At 43.7% G+C, this 20,172-nt stretch overlaps 1 protein-coding gene across 2 annotated transcripts in view; it reads left to right on the forward strand.

Moving 5' to 3' along the window:
• Positions 1–20,172, forward strand: part of LOC122796581 (glutamate decarboxylase 1-like) — a 1,347,171-nt gene that overhangs the window by 1,083,937 nt on the left and 243,062 nt on the right. For both annotated transcript variants that reach the window (XM_044065171.1, XM_044065170.1), the window contains exon 9: positions 17,662–17,778. In XM_044065171.1, coding sequence (XP_043921106.1) covers positions 17,662–17,778 — 117 coding nt within the window. The remainder of the gene's footprint in view (positions 1–17,661; positions 17,779–20,172) is intronic.

Here is a 20,172-nt window from a genome sequence, read left to right on the forward strand (position 1 = left end):
TCATTAGGAGAGCTAGAAGAAGTAATGGAGACATTGTATAAGATTTCAGGTCTACACTTTAATAGATCAAAATCAAAATGTCTATTTTTAAATAAGAAAAAAGAACTACAAGTTGCAGATAAATCCATTACAGGAAAACAAGAACTTACACTAAATTATTTAGGAATAGTGTTATGCAAAAATGTAAACAAAACAATATTAATAAATTATAAAAACATTATTGAAACAATAAAAATATATATAGAAAAGTGGAACAAAATTATATTAACTTTTGAAGACAGATTGCAATTAATAAAAATGGTCTTATTGCCAAAAATACTATCTGGAGATATACAGAGCTGAGTATATTATTCTGGCACTTCAGAGTTGTGTACTGGTAATTGTTGTTTGACTAATTTTATATTATTGCTGGCTGACTTCAGAGTTGTGCACTGTTATTTTTGCTTCACTGTATAGTTTTTCAGATCTCTGCTGAAGGTGTTCCCCCCCCTCCCCCTATTTCTCTGTGTCTTAAGTTGGTATAACCGGTTACATCCTGTGTGTTATCTGACCATCTCAAGGATTACTTGCATAAAGTTAGACCCCCTTAGTAAAAAAGTCTGCATATCATTGCTAGAGCCTTCCTGTGTCCTGAAAGAGTGCTCTTCAAACTATCTGGAGATATACAGAGCTGAGTATATTTTTCTGGCACTTCAGAGTTGTGTACTGGTAATTGTTGTTTGACTAATTTTATGTCATTGCTGGCTGACTTCAGAGTTGTGCACTGTTATTTTTGCTTCACTGTATAGTTTTTCAGATCTCTACTGAAGGTGTTTTTCCCCCTCCCCCTATTTCTATGTGTCTTAAGTTGGTATAACTGGTTACATCCTGTGTGTTATCTGACCATCTCAAGGATTACTTGCATAAAGATAGACCCTCTTAGTAAAAAAAGTCTGCATATCATTGCTAGTGCCTTCCTGTGTCCTGAAAGAGAGCTCTTCAAACTTTCTGGAGATATACAGAGCTGAGTATATTTTTCTGGCACTTCAGAGTTGTGACTGGTAATTGTTGTTTGACTAATTTTATATCATTGCTGGCTGACTTCAGAGTTGTGCACTGTTATTTTTGCTTCACTGTATAGTTTTTCAGATCTCTGCTGAAGGTGTTGGTTTTCCCATACCCAACCTCCCTATTCCTGTGTTGTTTAAATTTGGAGGTTTTTGTAGTTGCCCGCCCCCACTGTAGATTTGATCTGGGACACTCCCCCCAGTCCCATCCCTTTACCTCATTCTACCTAATAGACTCCTTCTGCATTGTTTTTATTCATTTTTAATTTAATTGCATTTTTTTAAACTGTTTGGTCTAACATTGCTACATACTTAAGTGTGCTAGCTTGCACTGCATTTGAATTGTTTTGACTGCTGGTTTAGTGGTAATCTCCAAGTGTAGTACCTCGCAGGATGAGCAGTAGCAAATCCCGCCCCGAAGACTCCTCCAGCCCAAGCCCGCATGATATTTATTTTGCTCCTGCCATACCGTTACTTTTAGCTTGTAATTTTATTCAGTTTTTGTTCAACTTTACTTCTTTCTTTCATTCCCAACTGACTCTTATGTTAACGTTTTCAAAACAAAAGAACTTTTGACTTAATGCACAAATCTGCGGGTTGATGGCAATTTTTAAAAAGTACTTAGCTAGTGATTTCAGTGTTAAAAAGCGTATAGCATAAAAACATGGACAGGTTAAACTCGAATGGTAAATTGGCAATATTAAATATATTAATAATTAATCATATTAAAGGAAATGTTTTATTCATTTTATTTTAGCTAAGTTATGTGGTGTTTGGGTAATGGACCGTTCCCCTAACATTCACAAAATAATAATTGCGGTTGTGCAGTTATAATGCATCTTATGTTTAACTTGCAAGTAGTTTGCTATAATATTTAGAGTTACTAAAACATATTACTGCCCCCGTTTCTGAAGAGTATAGTACGTCTTAAAATGCAAGGGCCTTTGCTATATAAACATTTTGGCACTTTTCCGTTATCGGGGCAACGCTTGTAATTATAGCTTTCCATTTAATGTGACACTGCTTATATTCCCCATGTGATGTTAGCTGTATAAACCATTTATGTTCAAACTTCCAAGACTAATTTACTTACAGAAAATAGCTTATTTACAATATCTTCAAGGTGACAGCTACATTGCAGCATTGACTTTTACTAACCTAGTAGTGGTTATGCTGTGTGTACTTTTAAGTGTTTGTTATTCTAATGACATAGTGCTCAGAGGCTTAAAGTGATTGTACATCGACTACTGTACAATAAAACACACAACTTTGCATCACTTCCCTTATCCCTAGCATACGTTTCTTCACATCTTTTTGTAATGGTAGTTTTCTGTCCAGGACACACTTCAGCGTACTTTGGCATTAGGGCTCACATGTAATAATTCTCATTGACAGGAAAGACAGTAAGTGTGTGTGTTGGCCACTTCAGCAGCAGCTGTGAGATCACTGCGAGTGCCTGGTAACATTCCAAGCAATCATTTTCAAGTGTTGCCCTGATAACGGAAAAGTACCAACATTTTATATCTGAGTGTTCAGTTAGTGCAGGCTTGTAGCTAAAGGTGAGTTGAATGATCACCTACTGAAAATCACTCCTGCTTGAGTCGAAGGTACAAATCTGTTCCTTTTTGTGCATGAAAATAAAATTTTGCGAATGAATTTAGATTTTTAGTTAAAATATGTTTGCTAAGTTTTGAAACACCTAAATGTGAAACAGGATTAATTCTGTAACTACCCTAGCTGCGCTTTTTACTGATATTGAAACGGTAACCTGCAGTGACTATCACTCATACTCTACTTTCCCCTGCCAATCATGTACGTCATGCCCACTCCACGCCCAAAGCTGCGCAGAACTGAGTGCGAGGTACTACACTTGGAGATTACCGGTTTAGCTACTTTTCTGTATATATATGTATATATATATATATATATATATATATATATATATATATATATATATATATATAAAAAATTCCTTTCCTGTAACTAGTGTAGTCCAGATTCAGATTTGCTGTATCCAGAACTGTATGTAAGCTTCTGAGCCCTGCCAAGCTTTCTGTGTTGGAGGGAAGCCTTCTAGCTTATCAGTGGGAGTGGTAAGCACTAGGTAACCTATCTACCACATAAGAAGTGGTTCTGGCCCAGAAATTGTAGTTATTGGCCGTTTGGGCAGTTTTTCCATCTCTCTCAACTTTCTGATTAAAAAGCCCCATTTGCACTTGTTTCCCTCCTTTCCTGTAACTAGTTTAGTCCACATACAGATTCTTACTTTTAGCACTTGAATTTGCTTACTCGTGATCAGTACTTTTGTTCAGAACTTGTAAGCACTAAATAACCTACTAATTACTACAGCACTCAACCTTCCTCATTACCTAGAGGAAAACAGTTTTGGTACTTACTTTCCTCACTTGCTTAGAGAAAAACAGCTCTTGTACTCACTTTCCTCACTTTTCTAGAGGAAAATTGTTTTTTTATTCAGGCATGTTCAATGGTCACCTCCCAGTGTTCTCACCTGTCTATCTGATGAATATTGGGCATCTTGGGGCAATGTAAAAATTGCCTCATGTACACAGACAACCCTCTCCTCCTACCACCCAACACTACAACCTGTGAGAGATGCACTTATCTAGCCAAAATGGAGGTAAAGCTCTCTCCAATCAAGACTGAACTCGACAGTCAAGAGGAGAAGGTAAACACTTGCACCACACCACACTCATCACATAGTCTCACTAAATCTACACCACCAAAATCCACACATAGAAGCACAAAAACATTCATGGAGGCTCTAATAATAATCTGCTCAAGCAACAGAGACCTCCAAAGCAGAAATACAAGCAACCTCCACCCCCCCAACACAACCCAAATGATACATAGCCCGCAGACTCAGTGTGCCACTCAACCACAGCCAATAAGGCAAAACAACGTACCCAACACACTCACTAGTCATAGGCAACTCTATAGTCAGGCACACTGATGTCCCACTCACCCGGCTAAACAAGGAGGTTACTGTCAGCTGCCTGTCAGGTGCCAGGATCCGCCACATAACCCATGCACTCAGGTCACTCCACAACAAGTACAAATATGACTCTGTCATTGTCCATGTTGGTGTGAGCGACCTGAGACGTACCTCCCTGGACTACATGAAAAAAGACATGGAAGAGCTCTCCGATCTTGTAGCCCAGGCAGGTATGACCCTAGCCCTGAGTAGCATTCTGCCATCACCCAGAATGATGCCACAGTACAAGGACAAAATGATTGACTTCAACAGTTGGCTAAGCTTCTGGTGCCATTCTAAAGGGATCCAGTATCTGTCTGCCTGGGATGACATGGTTGACAGACCACGATGCTTTGCCAGAGATGGCCTGCACCTGTCACCCCTGGGATTCCAGATACTGGCTAAAGTTCTTTCCGCCCCTGTAGTGCCTTTTTTAGGCAAGGTTCAAATAACAAATTCACCACCGTAACAGGGACAGGCAAGCAAAAACTGAGGGTGATGCTACTCAATGCTAGAAGTCTAAAATCTCAAAATGCACACACTTGAGGCACTCCCTAAAATGGAGAACATCGATATCTGTGCAGTGACACTGAGTCCTGGTTCAAGGCTCCAGAGAGTATCCCTACACTACCAGGCTATAACTCATAGAACACTTTTCGGCCATGTAACCTGGACCAGAACACCAAAGGCGGAGGTGTGTCCATATTCATTAAGGATATCCACACCTCCAGGCTAGTTGCTCAGCATAATGCAGCCGAGGTTATCCAAGTGCAACTAACTCTGGGCAAAACTGCAATCCAAATTGTAGCTTGCTACAGATCACCAACCATGCCTCAGGATTCCCATTCCTCTTTTCTTGATGTACTGGAAAATATTAGGGTTCAACCAAACACTCTAATAATGGGCGATTTCAACTACCCCACCATTAACTGGGAAAACTACTCATGTACCAACTCCTTCACTCAACGCTTTCTGGAATTCATAAACTCCAATGCCCTGGATCAACTTATCCACACCCCCACCAGGGGCAACAATATCCTGGATCTAGTCATTATCAATATGAGTGACCAGTGTTCCACACCTGAAGTCAACTCCTCATTGGTCCACTCCGACCATAAGCTAATTACCCTAGATATCCCCATCCTGCCTCCACACCCCATTAAGGAAACCATGGTAAAAAATTTCTCCAAAGCCAACTTCATGCTTCTTAAGACAGAAGTGGTGAACTTCATGACACCCATGCAGATGGACAATACAGCTATGACTACTGAATCCTACACAATTGCACTTTATAAGCACTTACATGAGTGCATGGATTGTGCTATCCCAAACAGAACCAAGACGCTATCCTCCAAAGAAAGGAAGCCAATCTGGTGGTCCCCTGCCATAAACAAACTGTGCAACAGAAGGAAGAAACTCTTGCAAAAGAGAGTAAAATCCCACGAGTGGATGAGCTCCCTGGTCAGCCTCAGTAAGAAGCTGCGATCCCTGATAAAATCCTCCAAAGCTAGTTATGAAAACAAAATCGCCACTGATTCTAAAGACAACCACAAAGCATTCTATAACTATGTCAAGAATCTCAATGGCAACACTCAGATCTGCTCTGAGTTACAGCACAATGGCACTAAATATACAGACCCAACTGATATTGCCAACATCCTGGCAGATAGGTTCAGTGCTAACTTTACCCCCCTCTCACCCCCTAAAGAGCCCGTCTGTATACCGGAAGAATGCAAAGTTCCTGTAATCACGGCTGCACAGGTAAAAACCACACTCTCCAAAGCCAAGAACACAGCATCCATGGGACCAGACAACATCCCAGGCTGTGTTCTACATGAACTACAGAACGAACTGGCACCCCACCTAAGTACCATGTTTAATCATAGCCTCACCTCAGGCTTTGTGCCCACTGATTGGCGCACAGCAATGGTTATCCCACTCCACAAGGGGGGAGCCACCACGGACTCCGGGAACTACCACCCCATTAGCCTGACGAGCCTGGTCTGCAAGGCCATGGAACGTATCACCATGGAACTTAGAAACAAAGACATTGGTAATCTCCAAACTCTGGACCCCACCCAGTCATAGGCAGTAGTATACTTAACACCGAAAGTGTGATAAGAGACCTTGGGACACAGGTGGACAGTAGTCTCTCCTTTGATAATCACATTGCCACAGTAGTCAGGAAATCCTTCTACATGGCACACCTCATCACAAAAGGTTTCTCATCCAGAAAAAAAGAGATCATTGTTCCTCTCTACTTATCACTCATTAGACCCATTGCAGAGTACAACGCCCCTTTTGGTATGTACCTCACAAGACATCTACAACAACTGGAAAGGCCACAGAAATACCTCACAAAGAGGATTACCGACCTCAAACAGATGCCCTACGCAGACCGTCTCAAAAAACTCCAGCTTTACTCTGTCACATATCGCCTACTCAGAGGTGACCTCTGCCTAACATACAAAGTTATGTCAAACCCAGAGCTACTGGACATGCTCCACTTAAAGAAGTCCCAATCCCTCCGAGCTACATGCTCTAGGGACCTAAACCTTGTCACCACAATAAACAGAACATGCCAGAGGGATAGATTCCTGTCCCTGAGACTTCCCATACTTTGGAATAAACTGCCTATCTATATCAAACAGAGCTCCTCATTAACACTCTTCAAGAAAAATCTTGATGATTGGATGGGAAATAGGAATAGGAAATTCACCCCGGGGATCACTTCTGTGGCTCTGCTCGACAGTGGCACAGGAAAAAAATTTTCTTGGGTGGCAAAAGCCAGGGTACCTTTTTGGCTGGGCTTGTATAGGCCCTAGGGCCGATAGCCTAGTACCTACCTATGAACCTATGAAAATAAAGATGAGAGAAGATAAGTATTGTTTTTGCTATTAGTATGCAGTTAAGTGGTAAGTGGGGGCTGAATTACCTACAGTGAAAAGAGATGATTGTACAGATATGTTTGTCAGTGCTAGGAGTACAAAATATTAAAGTGGATTCACAAAGGGTGGGTGGGTCCCAGGATCATCCAGCCACAAAATTACTCTTTTGAAATACACATATTTAGCATTGCAAGGTTAATGTACAGTTATTTTCATTTTGCAGATCAGATTTGAATGAGGTGCTTATTCTTCCAGGGATAGTCAGTGTGCTGCCTTAGTGGCATTTTGTTTCCTGACCTGAGTTTTAGTGTAGAAGGTCTACATCAAGAATAGAGAGGAGAAAGAGAGGTTAAGTATGGCTATAGGAAAAGTTGGAGTATTGGCACAAATGGTTTAAGTACTATAGCTGAGTACTAGAAAAATTGGAGACCAAGAACCTTAGCAGCATTCATAGTGCCTAAAAATATAATGCCATTACAGACTTAACGAGCTAGGAATGAAAAGAAAGTGCAATACCTTTACACTTGGGCAATAAAGTAAATGGATCTGACAATAAATGGAGGATATCAGTCTATGCCTCCTAGGTTGTATGCATAGGTTAAATTGCAGAGTAAAACTTCTTTTAGAATGCTGGAGTAACAGTATAAGCAGTAAAAGACCTAATAAGAGAAGAAGGAGTTCAGCCTATATGCCACATAGGCCATGTGCAGAAATAAGTGGTACAGCCTATCTGCCACCTAGGCCATGTGCAGTAATAAGGGGTACAGCCTATCTGCCACCTAGGCCATGTGCAGAGAAGTGGTACAGCCTATCAGCCACCTAGGCCATTTGCTGAGATAAGTGGTACAATCTATCTGCCTCCTAGCCCATATGCAGAGATTAGTGATACAGCCTCTCTGCCATCTAGGCCATGTGCAGAGATAAGTGGTACAACCTATCTGCCATCTATGCCATGTGCAGAGATAAGTGGTACAGTCTATCTGCCACCTTGGCCATGTCCAGAGATAAGTGGTACAGCCTATGTGCCACCTAGGCCATGTGCAGAAATAAGTGCTACAACCTATATGCCACCTAGGTCATGTGCAGAGATACGTGGTACAACCTATCTGCCACCTAGGCCATGTGCAGAGGTAAGTGGTACAGCCTATCTGCCATCCAAGCTGTGTGCAGAGATACGTGGTACAGCCTATCTGCCACCTTGACTGTTGGAGTATAAGTGTAGAAGGTAGAGGTGTCAGGATCGGCAGTAAAAGACTAAGAGGAAAGAAGATATGGCAAAAGTAGAAGATGTGCAGCTTATATACTACTTAGGCTTTGTGCAAAGGTTAACTTGTACAACCTTTCTACCAGTTAGATTGTGTAATAATTGTATAAAAGATAAAATAGTCAGGACAAAAGCATAGTCCAAAGGTGTAATGAGTAGAGGGAGAGGATGAGAGATCTAGTAAAGGAAGAAGTGGAGAAAAGAAGGGGGCAGCTCATCTGAGAAAAGCCCTGTTTAAAGAAAACTGTTACTGTAGCATATGCTCCTGCTAGCTGGAGATGTGCACAGCAAGAAGGGAATTAGAAGCATTGAGCGAGAAATGTATAAATACAACAGGATGCAAACACTGACAAAATAGATGTAAGGAGAGTGATGACAGAGTGTGCCTTGAGAGTAAAAAGGTAGTGCTTAGATAAAATGAGACCTCTGTTCTCAGTAGGTTAAATAAGCTGTAATATTACATATTGCAGTCCCAAGGATGTAACTGATGTACAAAAGGATAAATGAAAATAAAATAACAGACAGATTTAGTGCTAACTTTACCACACTTACCCACAATGTTGCTGCTATCCCTGAAAATGTTGGTTTCCTTGAAATCAGCTTGGAGCAAGTCTTAAAATTCCTGTCAAAGACTAAAAGTAATACTTCCCTGAGACCAGACAATTTACAAGGCTGCATTCTTATTAGTGCCAAATATGTACTATCTGTGCCTCTTATTAAACTTTTAAACATCAAACTACCCACAGAGTTTGAGTCTGATACCTGGAGAACAGCTACTGTGACTTCCCTACACAATACCTGGAGAACAGCTACTGTGACCTCCCTACATAAAGGTGGCCCCTGCACAGCTTCCAGTCAGTTATAGGGCCAGCTTTATATGCAAAGCCATGAAATGTATCATATCAGAATTAATTTATGCAGACACAGGGAACTTAACATGTAGATCCTAATCATTTTGGTTTTGTGAAGGGCAGATCTTGTCTCCTGAGCCTAGTAAGCTTCTTAGTAAAGGTTAAACAGGGTGATGGCAGTGGTCATTCAGTGCACACTGCTCATCTCAATCTGGCTAAGGTTTTTGACTCGATTCCTCATGCTAGTATTGTTAAAAGAATAGCCAAACTTAATCTAAACCCATATGTTATCCACTGGATTGCAAATTGGCTATCCCACAGATCCCAGGTTGTGCAAGTTGCTGGTACTCTCTCTGAATATAAACTTGTAATTAGTAGGCTACCACATGGAATAGTACTGGGCCATCTCCTGTGTGGCATTTATTTTGCAGCCATCCCATCCAGTATCCCATTAGTGTGATTGAACATGTTTGCTGATGACTGCAAGATAGGTACTGTTATTCACTCACCCAGTGATACTAAACATTTCCAGCACGGGCTGGAATATGCACGTACAAGGAGTACTGAAAATCTTCTTAAATGTAATGTAAAAACATGCACCATAGTAGTGTTCAGCAAAAAGGCTATTCCCACATAATATGTTTTAAGTGGTACTCCTCTTCAGACAGACATAGTCAAAAGATATCTGGTTACTTATGTGAACAGCTCTGTCATTCACCCATCATGCTTCCCCCTTAGTTAGGAAGTCTTCCTGTCATGCCCAGTTAATTTCCAAGGAGAATAGTTTCAAGATCCAAAAAAGTCATTTTGTCACTGTACTGTTCCCTTATCAGATCCATCACTGAATAGAATGCCCCCTTTGATACGTACAAATCCAGGTATATCACTGAACATAAAAAAGATCCCGAAGATGCCTTGCTGAGAAAATTAAAGGCATCAAATCATTCAAGTATCCTGACAGATAAGCACAAATCTCTCCTCATACTCAGTAGCCCACAGGCTGACCTGAGGTGACCTGTGTCTTGCTTTTCAGGCCATGAAAGACCCAGTCCTATTTGACCCCCTGTCTCTTTACAAAACCAGTGGCACTATAAACACACATACTAGGTGCCTAAATATAAACAAACAAGTAAGCTAGACTAGCTGGAGAGATATGTTTCTAATTCAGTATATTCCCAGCCAAAGAAATAAGTTACCACTATAGGTCAAAATACTACACTGACTACCTTTAAGACTAGTCTTGATGACTGGATAGGTAATTACAAATTTACACCAGGATTGTCATGTGTACCCTGCTAGATTTGGGAGGTGAGCACTACTGATTGCTTGAAAAGGGAGGCATAAGTGCACCATCTTAAAGGTGCATATGGCTAAACATCTTATGGTCTTTGTGATCACTTCTAGTATTGTCCACATGTTCCTATGTTCCTTTCTTGCCATACAGTATAATTGTATTTTAAATTTACACTTCTTTGAGTGTTTTGCAGTCTTCTTATACCACATGCTGTCTTACCAAATTAGAAGCTGCTTACCAGTGTTTTTAATAACATAAATATAATTTGGACTTTAATCTGAATACAGTCCTCAGCATTACATGGTTAGTATTTCACACAGAAATATGTATACTAAAGCACAGCATTTCCTTTTTCGAAAAATGATTTACAAGGCAAAATATATAAAAGTAAATTTTGCTTAGAAATCTTTATAACAACATTGTGAATGTTCATATCAAATCAACAAAGAATTGAAAGATACTGATCTGAAGTAGGAACTTCATTTGTCAGCAACCTGTGGGATACGGATCCGATCTCGGATCCGAGCCGGCAACTTCTATCATAGCATAGATCCGAGCTCCTAGCTCCTCCCCTTACCCATAATCCCCTGCCTGCCCTAACTGACCTCAGATCTAGTTTGCCGCTCTTCAAGCAACAGCTAGGTTCAGAGCTCTTGGCGTTTTGTGAGGAAAAAAAAAAAGTTTTGTATTTCTTCTTTCTGAGTGACTGATTGTGTGTGTGGTAGGTTTACCTTTACTCTTTTTTATATCTTATATAATTTTGATTTAATTTAAAAATATTTCTCCCTCCCCCGCTGGTCGTAGCGTGTGTGTGTGACTGAGTGTTAGGGGCCTAGTGAGTGTGCTTTTCTACAGTATGTCGGAGGCCCCTAAAGCAATTTTTTCAAAATGCACCGAGTGTGGTCACAAGCGTTCACCGGCTGATGGCCACACTCAGTGCGTTAGGTGCCTTGGGGTTGAACACCTCTCTTCGGGTTGCGCGATTTGCACGGCGTTCAACCCCAGGGCACTCAAGGATCGAAGGTCGAAGCTAGTTCTGGGGGCCTTCTACCCCCAGACTCTGCTTCGGCCTCCGGTATGTCTGTGCCTGCTACCCCCCCGGTAGCGGTCACTCCTGCCTCCCTTCCTCCGACCGGGACTCAACCTCCCGCTTCGGCTCTGGAGGATAGGGAGGCCAGGAAAGAGAAGCGGCGGGAGAAGCACCTTAAGCGGCAGGCCAAGGACTCCTCATCAGCCCCGCTCGCCAAGAGGGCTTCCCCTTCCAAGTCTTCTCGATCTCCTCCTCCTCGGATCCGATCCCATTGTTTCTCCCCGGGACCCGAGGAGGAGGTGATCCGGTCCCCGTCGAGGTCATCTAGGCGACACTCCAGGTCTGCCTCGGTGGCCTCGTCGAGGTCCACTTTTAGCATGTCTGATGCGGATATGGACCGGATGATGAGGAGATTCATCCAGGCCCAGATGTAGATGGGAGTGCTCTTGCCTCCCCCCCCCTCTGGGGGGGAGCTCGACCCCTTTTTTCGCTCCCATAGCTCCTTCTCCGACCCGCATTCCGGGCTCGGAGCGCTCGGAGCCGAGCCACGTTGGATCCGGGGGTAGGTCGGAGCCGACCGTGCTGGGCACGTCGGCTCCGACTATTCCCTCGAGTTTGTCGGATCCGACCTCTCGGAGCCGTGGGCCGAGCTTCGGATCCGAGGGATTCGGTGTGCTTTCGGCTCCGTCTCGGTCGGAGCACACTGGTCCTTCGGATCCGACGTTCTCGGCGCCGGGTCCGATCCCCGCTTCGGATCCGAGTGGGAGTCGGATCTCGGATCTGTCAGAGAGCGGCTCCTCCTCGGCTTTTGCTGTGGTGGAGAGGGCACTGTCGAGTGCTTCCAGGCCTCCGGTCCTGGCTTCGGCTCCCTTCCGCACTCTTTCTCATCTGGTCCTGGCTCCCCTCACCCGGCCCTCGGGGCAGCCTGCCTCAGCACCTTTAGGAGTTCCAGTGGAACAGGATACAGCCCATGAGGACTCCTCGGACAGCCCCCCCGAGGAGATTCCCCACAAGGCAAAGTGCAAAAGGAGGCACATGGACTCCCCTGAGAGTCTCACAGAAGATAAGGACTTGGATGAAGGGGAAGGCTCCCCTAGATCACCCCCCGAGGATGTCTCCTTTGGAGACATCATGGAAATGCTCAAAATCAGGGGTGGGTGGTCTGCTCCCAAGGCTTCCTCTGATGAGTCCGTATTCCTTGAGGCATTTGAGGCAGGACCATCTACCTCTTGGGTGTCCCCTCCACCCGACCCCCTGGTGGATCTCATATCCTCTAGGGCTTGGAAGGAACCGGACACCGTAGAGCCGATCCCCAAGCGCCCAGACAAAATTTTAAGCCCCCCTGCAGAGAGATCACATTGGAGCAGAGGTCCCCCTGTGGATGCCATGTTGGTGGCTGCAGCCACCAAGAAAGAATTGGCTCAGGAGAGCCCCACGGTTCATCCTCCGAGCAAGGAGTCTCGCGCGATGGACCGTCTTGGGAAGCGGGCCTTCAGTTCAGCAACCTTCTCTATGAGGGCCTAGAACTACATGGCACACGTTATTCGGATGCAGCGGGATCTAATTAAGGAATACGCTGCTCCCCCCCCCCGGGGTCCATGTCGGAGGGAGACAAGGATTTGTACTCTTCCCAAATGGCCACCCTCCGCTCTATCTCTAATACCTCTATGCAGCTATTGTCTCATGCTACAGAGGGAGCCGCTAGAGCAGGCGGAGTCAGGCTTGTCATGAGAAGACAGGCCTGGCTCTGTCACTGTGACTTCTCGGAACCCTTTAAGGCGTCATTCGCGAATGCCCCTTTTGATGGTTCTGCACTGTTTGGCAAAACCGTTCACGACACTCTTGTCCAGAGCGAGAAAGACGGGAAGACATTGTCTGCCATCGGAGTCCGCTTCTCTGTGCCCCAGAGGTCCTTTTCCAAGAACCAAAAGGGTCAGAAGAAGATGTGGTTCCGAAAATCGCATCAATCTCAGTCTGCTCAGGACAACCAGTCCTCTCGTGGCAGAGGAGGACAGGGAGGACGCCGCCCCAGAGGCAGAGGCGGTCCGAGGAATTTTGGGTCCAGAGAACCTTTCTCTGAGAGGCCCACGCAGAACCCCTGTGGGGTTTCCCGACTGCTCCACTCTGGAGGCAGTCGGGGGGCGTTTTTCGAAGCACCTGGCAAAATGGGAGTCCATAACAACAGATCGCTGGGTACTTCGTATTATATCCAGAGGTTACCAAATTCCCTTCATAGTCAACCCCAGAATCAGAAGCCTTCCCGACGTCCCACCCAGTCAAAAGAAGGCAGCCGCTGCAGAAATTCAGCAGCTTCTACAAAAAAGAGCCATCCAGCCCGTCCCCCCAGATCAAGTCGGATTAGGGTTTTACTCCAGGTTCTTTCTGGTGCCAAAAAAGACGGGGGACTTGAGGTCCATCCTCGACCTCTCTCTCCTAAACCTGGCGGTACCCAAAGAAAAGTTCCGAATGGTCACGTTGCAATCCGTCCTCCCCTTATTGCGGGAGGACGACTGGATGTGCTCTATAGACCTCAAGGATGCGTACTATCACGTTCTAGTGGACAGGCTTTCCTGGAGGTTCCTCCGCTTCCGGCTGGGAGCCAGTCACTTTCAATTCAGGGTCCTCCCCTTCGGTCTCACCTCAGCCCCCAGGGTGTTCACCAAGGTCCTAGCGGTAGTAGCGGCCCACCTGAGACTCCAGGGAATTCAGGTCTTTCCATACCTGGACGACTGGCTCCTCTCAGCCCCAACAAGGCATCTACTTTGTTCAGGCAGGGACTATTTTCTCGATCTGGCTCCACTATTAGGATTAACCATCAACATGACCAAATCCTCTCTCATCCCTACACAGAGGCTGGATTTTATAGGGGCAAGACTGGATTCCAGACAGATGCTTGCATTCTTGACTCCAGATCGGCTTCGGAACCTGATGTTACACGTGCAGGCCATTCTTCAACGGCAAACTCCTTCGGTGGAATTGATTCTGAGGGCCCTGGGATCTATGGCGGCTGCAATCCCTCTGCTGCCATTGGCCCGGTTGAACATGAGGGCTCTACAGTGGACCCCCCAGGTACAATGGTCCCTGTCTTGCAACCCTCTGTCTCACCCCATTTTCTTAAGCAAGGTTTGCAGAAAATCGCTCCTGTGGTGGCTCCAGTCTCCCAACCTCCACACGGGGTGTCCCTTCTCACTACCTCCACCAGTCGACACAGTGACCACTGACGCTTCTCGCCTGGGGTGGGGGGCATTTTTCAGGCAGGACAGTCCAAGGCACATGGAACGACGTAGAGACCTCTTTGCATATCAACGTCCTAGAGATGAGAGCGGTGGTTTTGACGTTGCAGGCACTACACAACTCTCTTCTGGTAGGGACAATTGCGGTACAGACAGACAACATGTCGGTAGTCTGGTACATCAACAAACAGGGGGGAACCAGGTCTTACCCCCTTTGTCGCGAGGCCATGAGAGTGTGGGAATGGGTGATTTCCACCAACCGCTTTCTCATAGCAATGCACATTCCGGGACGGTCCAACATTCTAGCGGACAGGCTCAGTCGTACTATCCTGACTCCTTACGAGTGGTCTCTCAACCACCGAGTCGCAGAGCAAGTATTTGCCCGATGGGGGCGACCTTGTTGCGATCTTTTTGCCTCTCCTTCAAACACGAAATGCAACGATTACTTCGCTCTGATCCCCCCTCCAGGGGAGTCCCCGAGAGACTCTCTAGTTCATGCTTGGCCTCCCGGTCTGCTTTATGCTTACCCTCCTCTTCCCCTGATGTTAAAATTATTACAGAAAGCCAGGCAGCTGGGGAGCAAATTGATCCTCATTGCCCCATTCTGGCCTCGTCAGACGTGGTTCCCTTACCTATGGTCTCACCTAGTGTATCCACCATGGATTCTGGATCCCATTCCGGATCTCATCTCTCATCCTCTCGGTCTTCCGACTCCGAACCTGGTCAACCTCAAGCTGACGGCTTGGTTGCTCCAGTTCCACTCCTCATAAGGACTCCCGGGATCTCTTCACCAGTCAAAGCCATTCTTGTAGCAGCTCACAAGCCTTCCACCAGGAAGGTTTATCGGAGTAAGTGGAAACGCTTCACCATTTGGGCAGAACACCATCGTTTAGACCCTTTTACAGCCCCAATATCATCGATTCTAGATTTTCTAACCTCTCTCTTTCACCAGGGGGCTAGTTCTTCCACAGTCAAGGTACAACTGGCAGCAATCTCATACTACCATGTGGGGCAAGAGTCTGGTCCTCTTATCACTTCCAAACTGTGTAAGACCTTCCTCAAGGGTACCTTCCTCCTTAGGCCTTCAGTTAAAGAGGTGGTACCTCCATGGGATTTATCCTTAGTCTTGCAGGCCTTGACTGGTCCCCCATTCGAACCAGCGGCCACGGTTGATCTCAAATTTCTCTCTTGGAAGACAGCCTTTTTGGTGGCCATAACTTCAGCCAAAAGGGTATCGGAATTGCAAGCCTTTTGTGTCAAACCACCATATCTGGTTTTTCACCCGGATAGGGTTTACCTCAGAATCAACCCGTCCTTTCTACCTAAGGTATCTTCAGAAGCGAACATCAATCAATCCATCAATCTCCCAGTGTTTTTCCCCAACTTTCATAACAAAGGAGAGTACAAGCTACATTCCTTGGACATACACAGACAACTACATTTTTATATCCATAGAACTGCTGGTCATAGGCAATCCGATCAGTTGTTTATCTCCTTTGCCAAAAGTAATTTCGGAAAATCAGTTTCTAAAGTTTCTCTCTCTCGATGGATCTCGAGTTGTATTCTTTTAGCATATCAGAGCTCGGGGAGGCCTGCACCTCAAAGAGTCCATTCTCATTCTACTAGGGCCGTTGCCACTTCTGCGGCCTTTCAAGCTAGGGTTCCACTGGATGACATTTGTTCCGCAGCCACTTGGGCTTCATCTCACACCGTTATCAGCCATTATAAAATAGATGTTGTTTCCTGAGGTAGAGCGTCCTTTGGCTCTGCGGTGCTCCGGAATATCCTTCCATGAAGGCCACCCAAGACTTAGGTAGCTGGGGACTCTGTCCCACAGGTTGCTGACAAATGAAGTTCCTACTTCAGATTAAGAAGTTATGTACTCACCATAACGTTCCATCTGAGTAGGTATATTCATTTGTCTGCAACCATCCCCCCCTCCTTCCCCCTGACCGATATGATTGTTCTTGTGTTATTAGCATATGTTCCCATTGGGACACCTTTTATCTGTTGTGCTATGGGGCAAACTTGATCTGAGGTCAGTTAGGGCAGGCAGGGGATTATGGGTAAGGGGGAGGAGCTAGGAGCTCGGATCTATGCTATGATAGAAGTTGCCAGCTCAGATCCGAGATCGGATCCGTATCCCACAGGTTGCAGACAAATGAAGATACCTACTCAGATGGAACGTTATGGTGAGTACATAACTTCTTATTTCATGAGAATAGTCTACATACGTCTGATATTTAATACAGAAGTGTTTACAGTGAAAACTGAATAATGTCAAGCTTTTGTTAATAAAATCATTCTCCAAAGTTATTTGAATAACCAGCAGTATTCTTATGCCTTTCTGAAAAAAAATGGCCCTTTAGAAAGACCTGCTGAAAGGTATTATGGTACAGGTTTTGTTTATATGAGTTACATGCCAATAAAAGGATTAAAGCTAAGCCTTTAAACGGTAATATGTATGCATGCCTAAACGGATAGTGAAGTAAAATGTTTTTTTATGAGGTGTTACTTTCACCTTGTGGCACATACTGTACAAATATACCTTCTTAATTAAATCCTTCTTAAGCTAAGGTGTGGCTTAGATTAAAAAGTATATATCATGTGACTCTAGCATTCAGGTTACATGAAGAGCCTCAGTTCTAGATGATGTGGTTAATTCCATGCTAAATACTGTAACACAGGATGTTCCTCATGTTTCACTGTCGCAGTCCTCACATATAGGTTATCTGGCTCCCGGTAGCCCTCAGTCGGCTCGAATACCAGAGTCCTTGGTATATGACGGCTGCCGCCGGTTGTAAAACTGATGTCAGTACGTCAGGTATAAAGGGAGGCAGCCGACGCCATTTCCTCAGTCTTTCGTGCCGCGGAGCCTGAAGCAGATGCAATTCACACTAGTGCCGTAGTTTGAACACTAAAGTTTGGCCAACTTAATGTACTGTACAAAATGCTCACCACTGTTATTCATCTAGTAAAACATAATGCTGTAGTCATAATAAATGCTTATCAATTGTACTTTAACTCTCTCTCTCTCTCTTTGTTTTTAACTTTTTTTTTCAGGGTTATGTGCCTTTCTATGTAAATGCCACTGCTGGGACAACAGTGTTTGGAGCTTTTGATCCTATCAATGAAATTGCTGATGTATGTGAAAAATACAAGCTTTGGCTGCATGTTGATGTAAGTTTTGTCCTCAATGCATGTTTCAGAATTTATTTTGAAATAATGTTTCTTAGGAGAACAGCTGCTACTCTGATTGTGGTAACCCATGATTTACTGCAAAATGCTTTAATAGCATTTGAGTTATTAATGCTGTACTGGCCTAGCAGTGTAAGAGACATATAGTTAATGACTGTAACATTCCAAGGAACAGATTTCAGTTTAATTGAGGTTGTTTTTGACTGAATTACATACAGTGTTCTTTTGGTTCCACTCAGGTATGCCTTCATTTGAGAAATACCAATATCCACAGCTTATGTAAGATTCTGCCCAAACTGGCGACATTCATGAATGGACAAAATATCAGAATTATGGTACCCAGAGAATCATGGTGCAAAGTAAACCATATTTTAGACATAACTATAGAGAGGTGCAGTATTTACAGCAGTGACAGCAAATGTATCACCTGTTCCTCATGAAGAGAATCAGAGTTCAGTGCTTGTCATATAGTTAAAGACTCTAGCAACTCTGTATTTTCTCTGTATCCTATTGCTTTTTAAAGGAGACTTGTTTGTACTGCACATGGCATTGAAAGGACTGTTTACTATGTGAAGCCTTTGCTTATGCCTACTCCAAATTCTAACCCCCCCCCCCGCCCATTAACCTCAGCATGAGATGTCAGACAGCCTCAGTAGAAGTTAATTTTAACTGTGCAGTGAATAGTTAAAATTTCACTTCTCAGAGATTTCCATGTTTAGAAAATAAACTCAGCCCATCAATTAAGTCCTTCAAGAAGGAACTTGATAACTACCTGGGTAGAGGTGGGTTCAAACTTGGGATCTGGGACTACACTCAGTGATTAATAGGTGCTCAGCTTGCATATGAAACATACAACCTTTTGTGAAAATGTGGTTGAAGCAGTAGAATAAACAGGGAGATGAGTTGTCACTAGGAATCACATTGAGAACTGAAATGGGCATTATTGTTTGCATGGGGTTGGAAGGGTGGCTTAATGGCTAAGGTGTTTGCTTTACAAACACAAGTTGTAGGGTTTGAGTCTCACAAGGGATAATTGACTAGGCTTAAAATCTCTCACAAGGGCAGTTAGCTTAGTACTAAACTATGAACAAATGAACTATGACAGCTACATATTGATGCCACTTGTCTGGTGTTGAAAGTGGATTAGAAGGGGTAGAAGGTATCTTTATGATGAGAGAGAAATTAATGTATTTCAGATGAAGTACCTATATTTGATACAGGTTAATTGGAGTACCTGACTTCAGCCATATTTAATGAAAAATAACATGTAGGAATGTAAGAAATTAAACTAGTAAAGTGAAAGAGATGGAAAACAAAAGACCTTAAACATTAGCATTTTCAGCAGAAACAATATATCTACCTGAAATACTACTGTAGCTTTCGGTGCTATGCCTTTTCTTAACAAGCTCTAGTGTACATAACAAAAGTTGGCATACTGTCTGTACAGCTTCATTTTCATTAGTTATTTTATGATAATGTTTTCTTGCATTGCATAGCACAAACAACTTTATTACTTTTAGTTGTATATTCATTTTAGTATGATTATTAGCTTGAGTCTTTCTTGAAAATTTTAAATGAATGCTAGATAAATTCATCAGTTAATAGATAAATACATATGTATATCCATACATACTTGAGAGAAGATCTCATATCTGGAAGTAGATAGGAATTAGAAAACAAGTGGTCAAACAACAGTGTGCTTCCCAAACAAAGTAACCATAGAGTCAGGCCCATCAAAGTCAGGGTTCTAGACTTCAGGAGGGCAGATTGATAGAGGTGAAGAATGTGTCAGAAAAGCTCCAGCAAAGAAGTAAGATGTTACTGTGGAGAAATGTTGTGGATATGCAAAACTTTCAATACAAAGGCAATGAACAATTGTGAGGGGAAAAACCGATGCACACTAAATATGGCAATATTGGGGAGTATGGTTTTCTGATGGCATCAGAGACAAGGAAAAAAGCATGCCAATAAAAAATAAAGAAAGAAATTAGACAGCAGTGCTTATTTTAATTAATTATTTTTTTTTAAATTTCTTCATTTTGATTTTTTTGCTTGGATGGATGTATTGGATAACCTACTGGAGGACAAAATTTGAACTCTTGAGCTTCAGTTGCTCAAAGTTCGACCCATCAGCAATGAGAGTTACCCCATAACAAATCATTGTCAGCGAGTTGTGCCAGTAGGGATGCCCTTTCTGGAGAAATTTGCCCCTTTTTCACGTTGGTAAAATTGCTGAGTTGATAATATAAAAGTTCTGAGAGGGGGTTGCTTGCATCCCACATCGGGGGTCTGTGCAGGGGAGTTGCCCCTTTCAAAAAATGAAAAAGGTGTTTTTTAGCAGGTTTTTCATCGAATGAAGTTTGGGGATTCTGATTC

Source organism: Protopterus annectens, chromosome 3.part0, assembly GCF_019279795.1.
Source record: "Protopterus annectens isolate FY-2018-M chromosome 3.part0, PAN1.0, whole genome shotgun sequence".
NCBI lineage: Eukaryota > Metazoa > Chordata > Ceratodontiformes > Protopteridae > Protopterus > Protopterus annectens.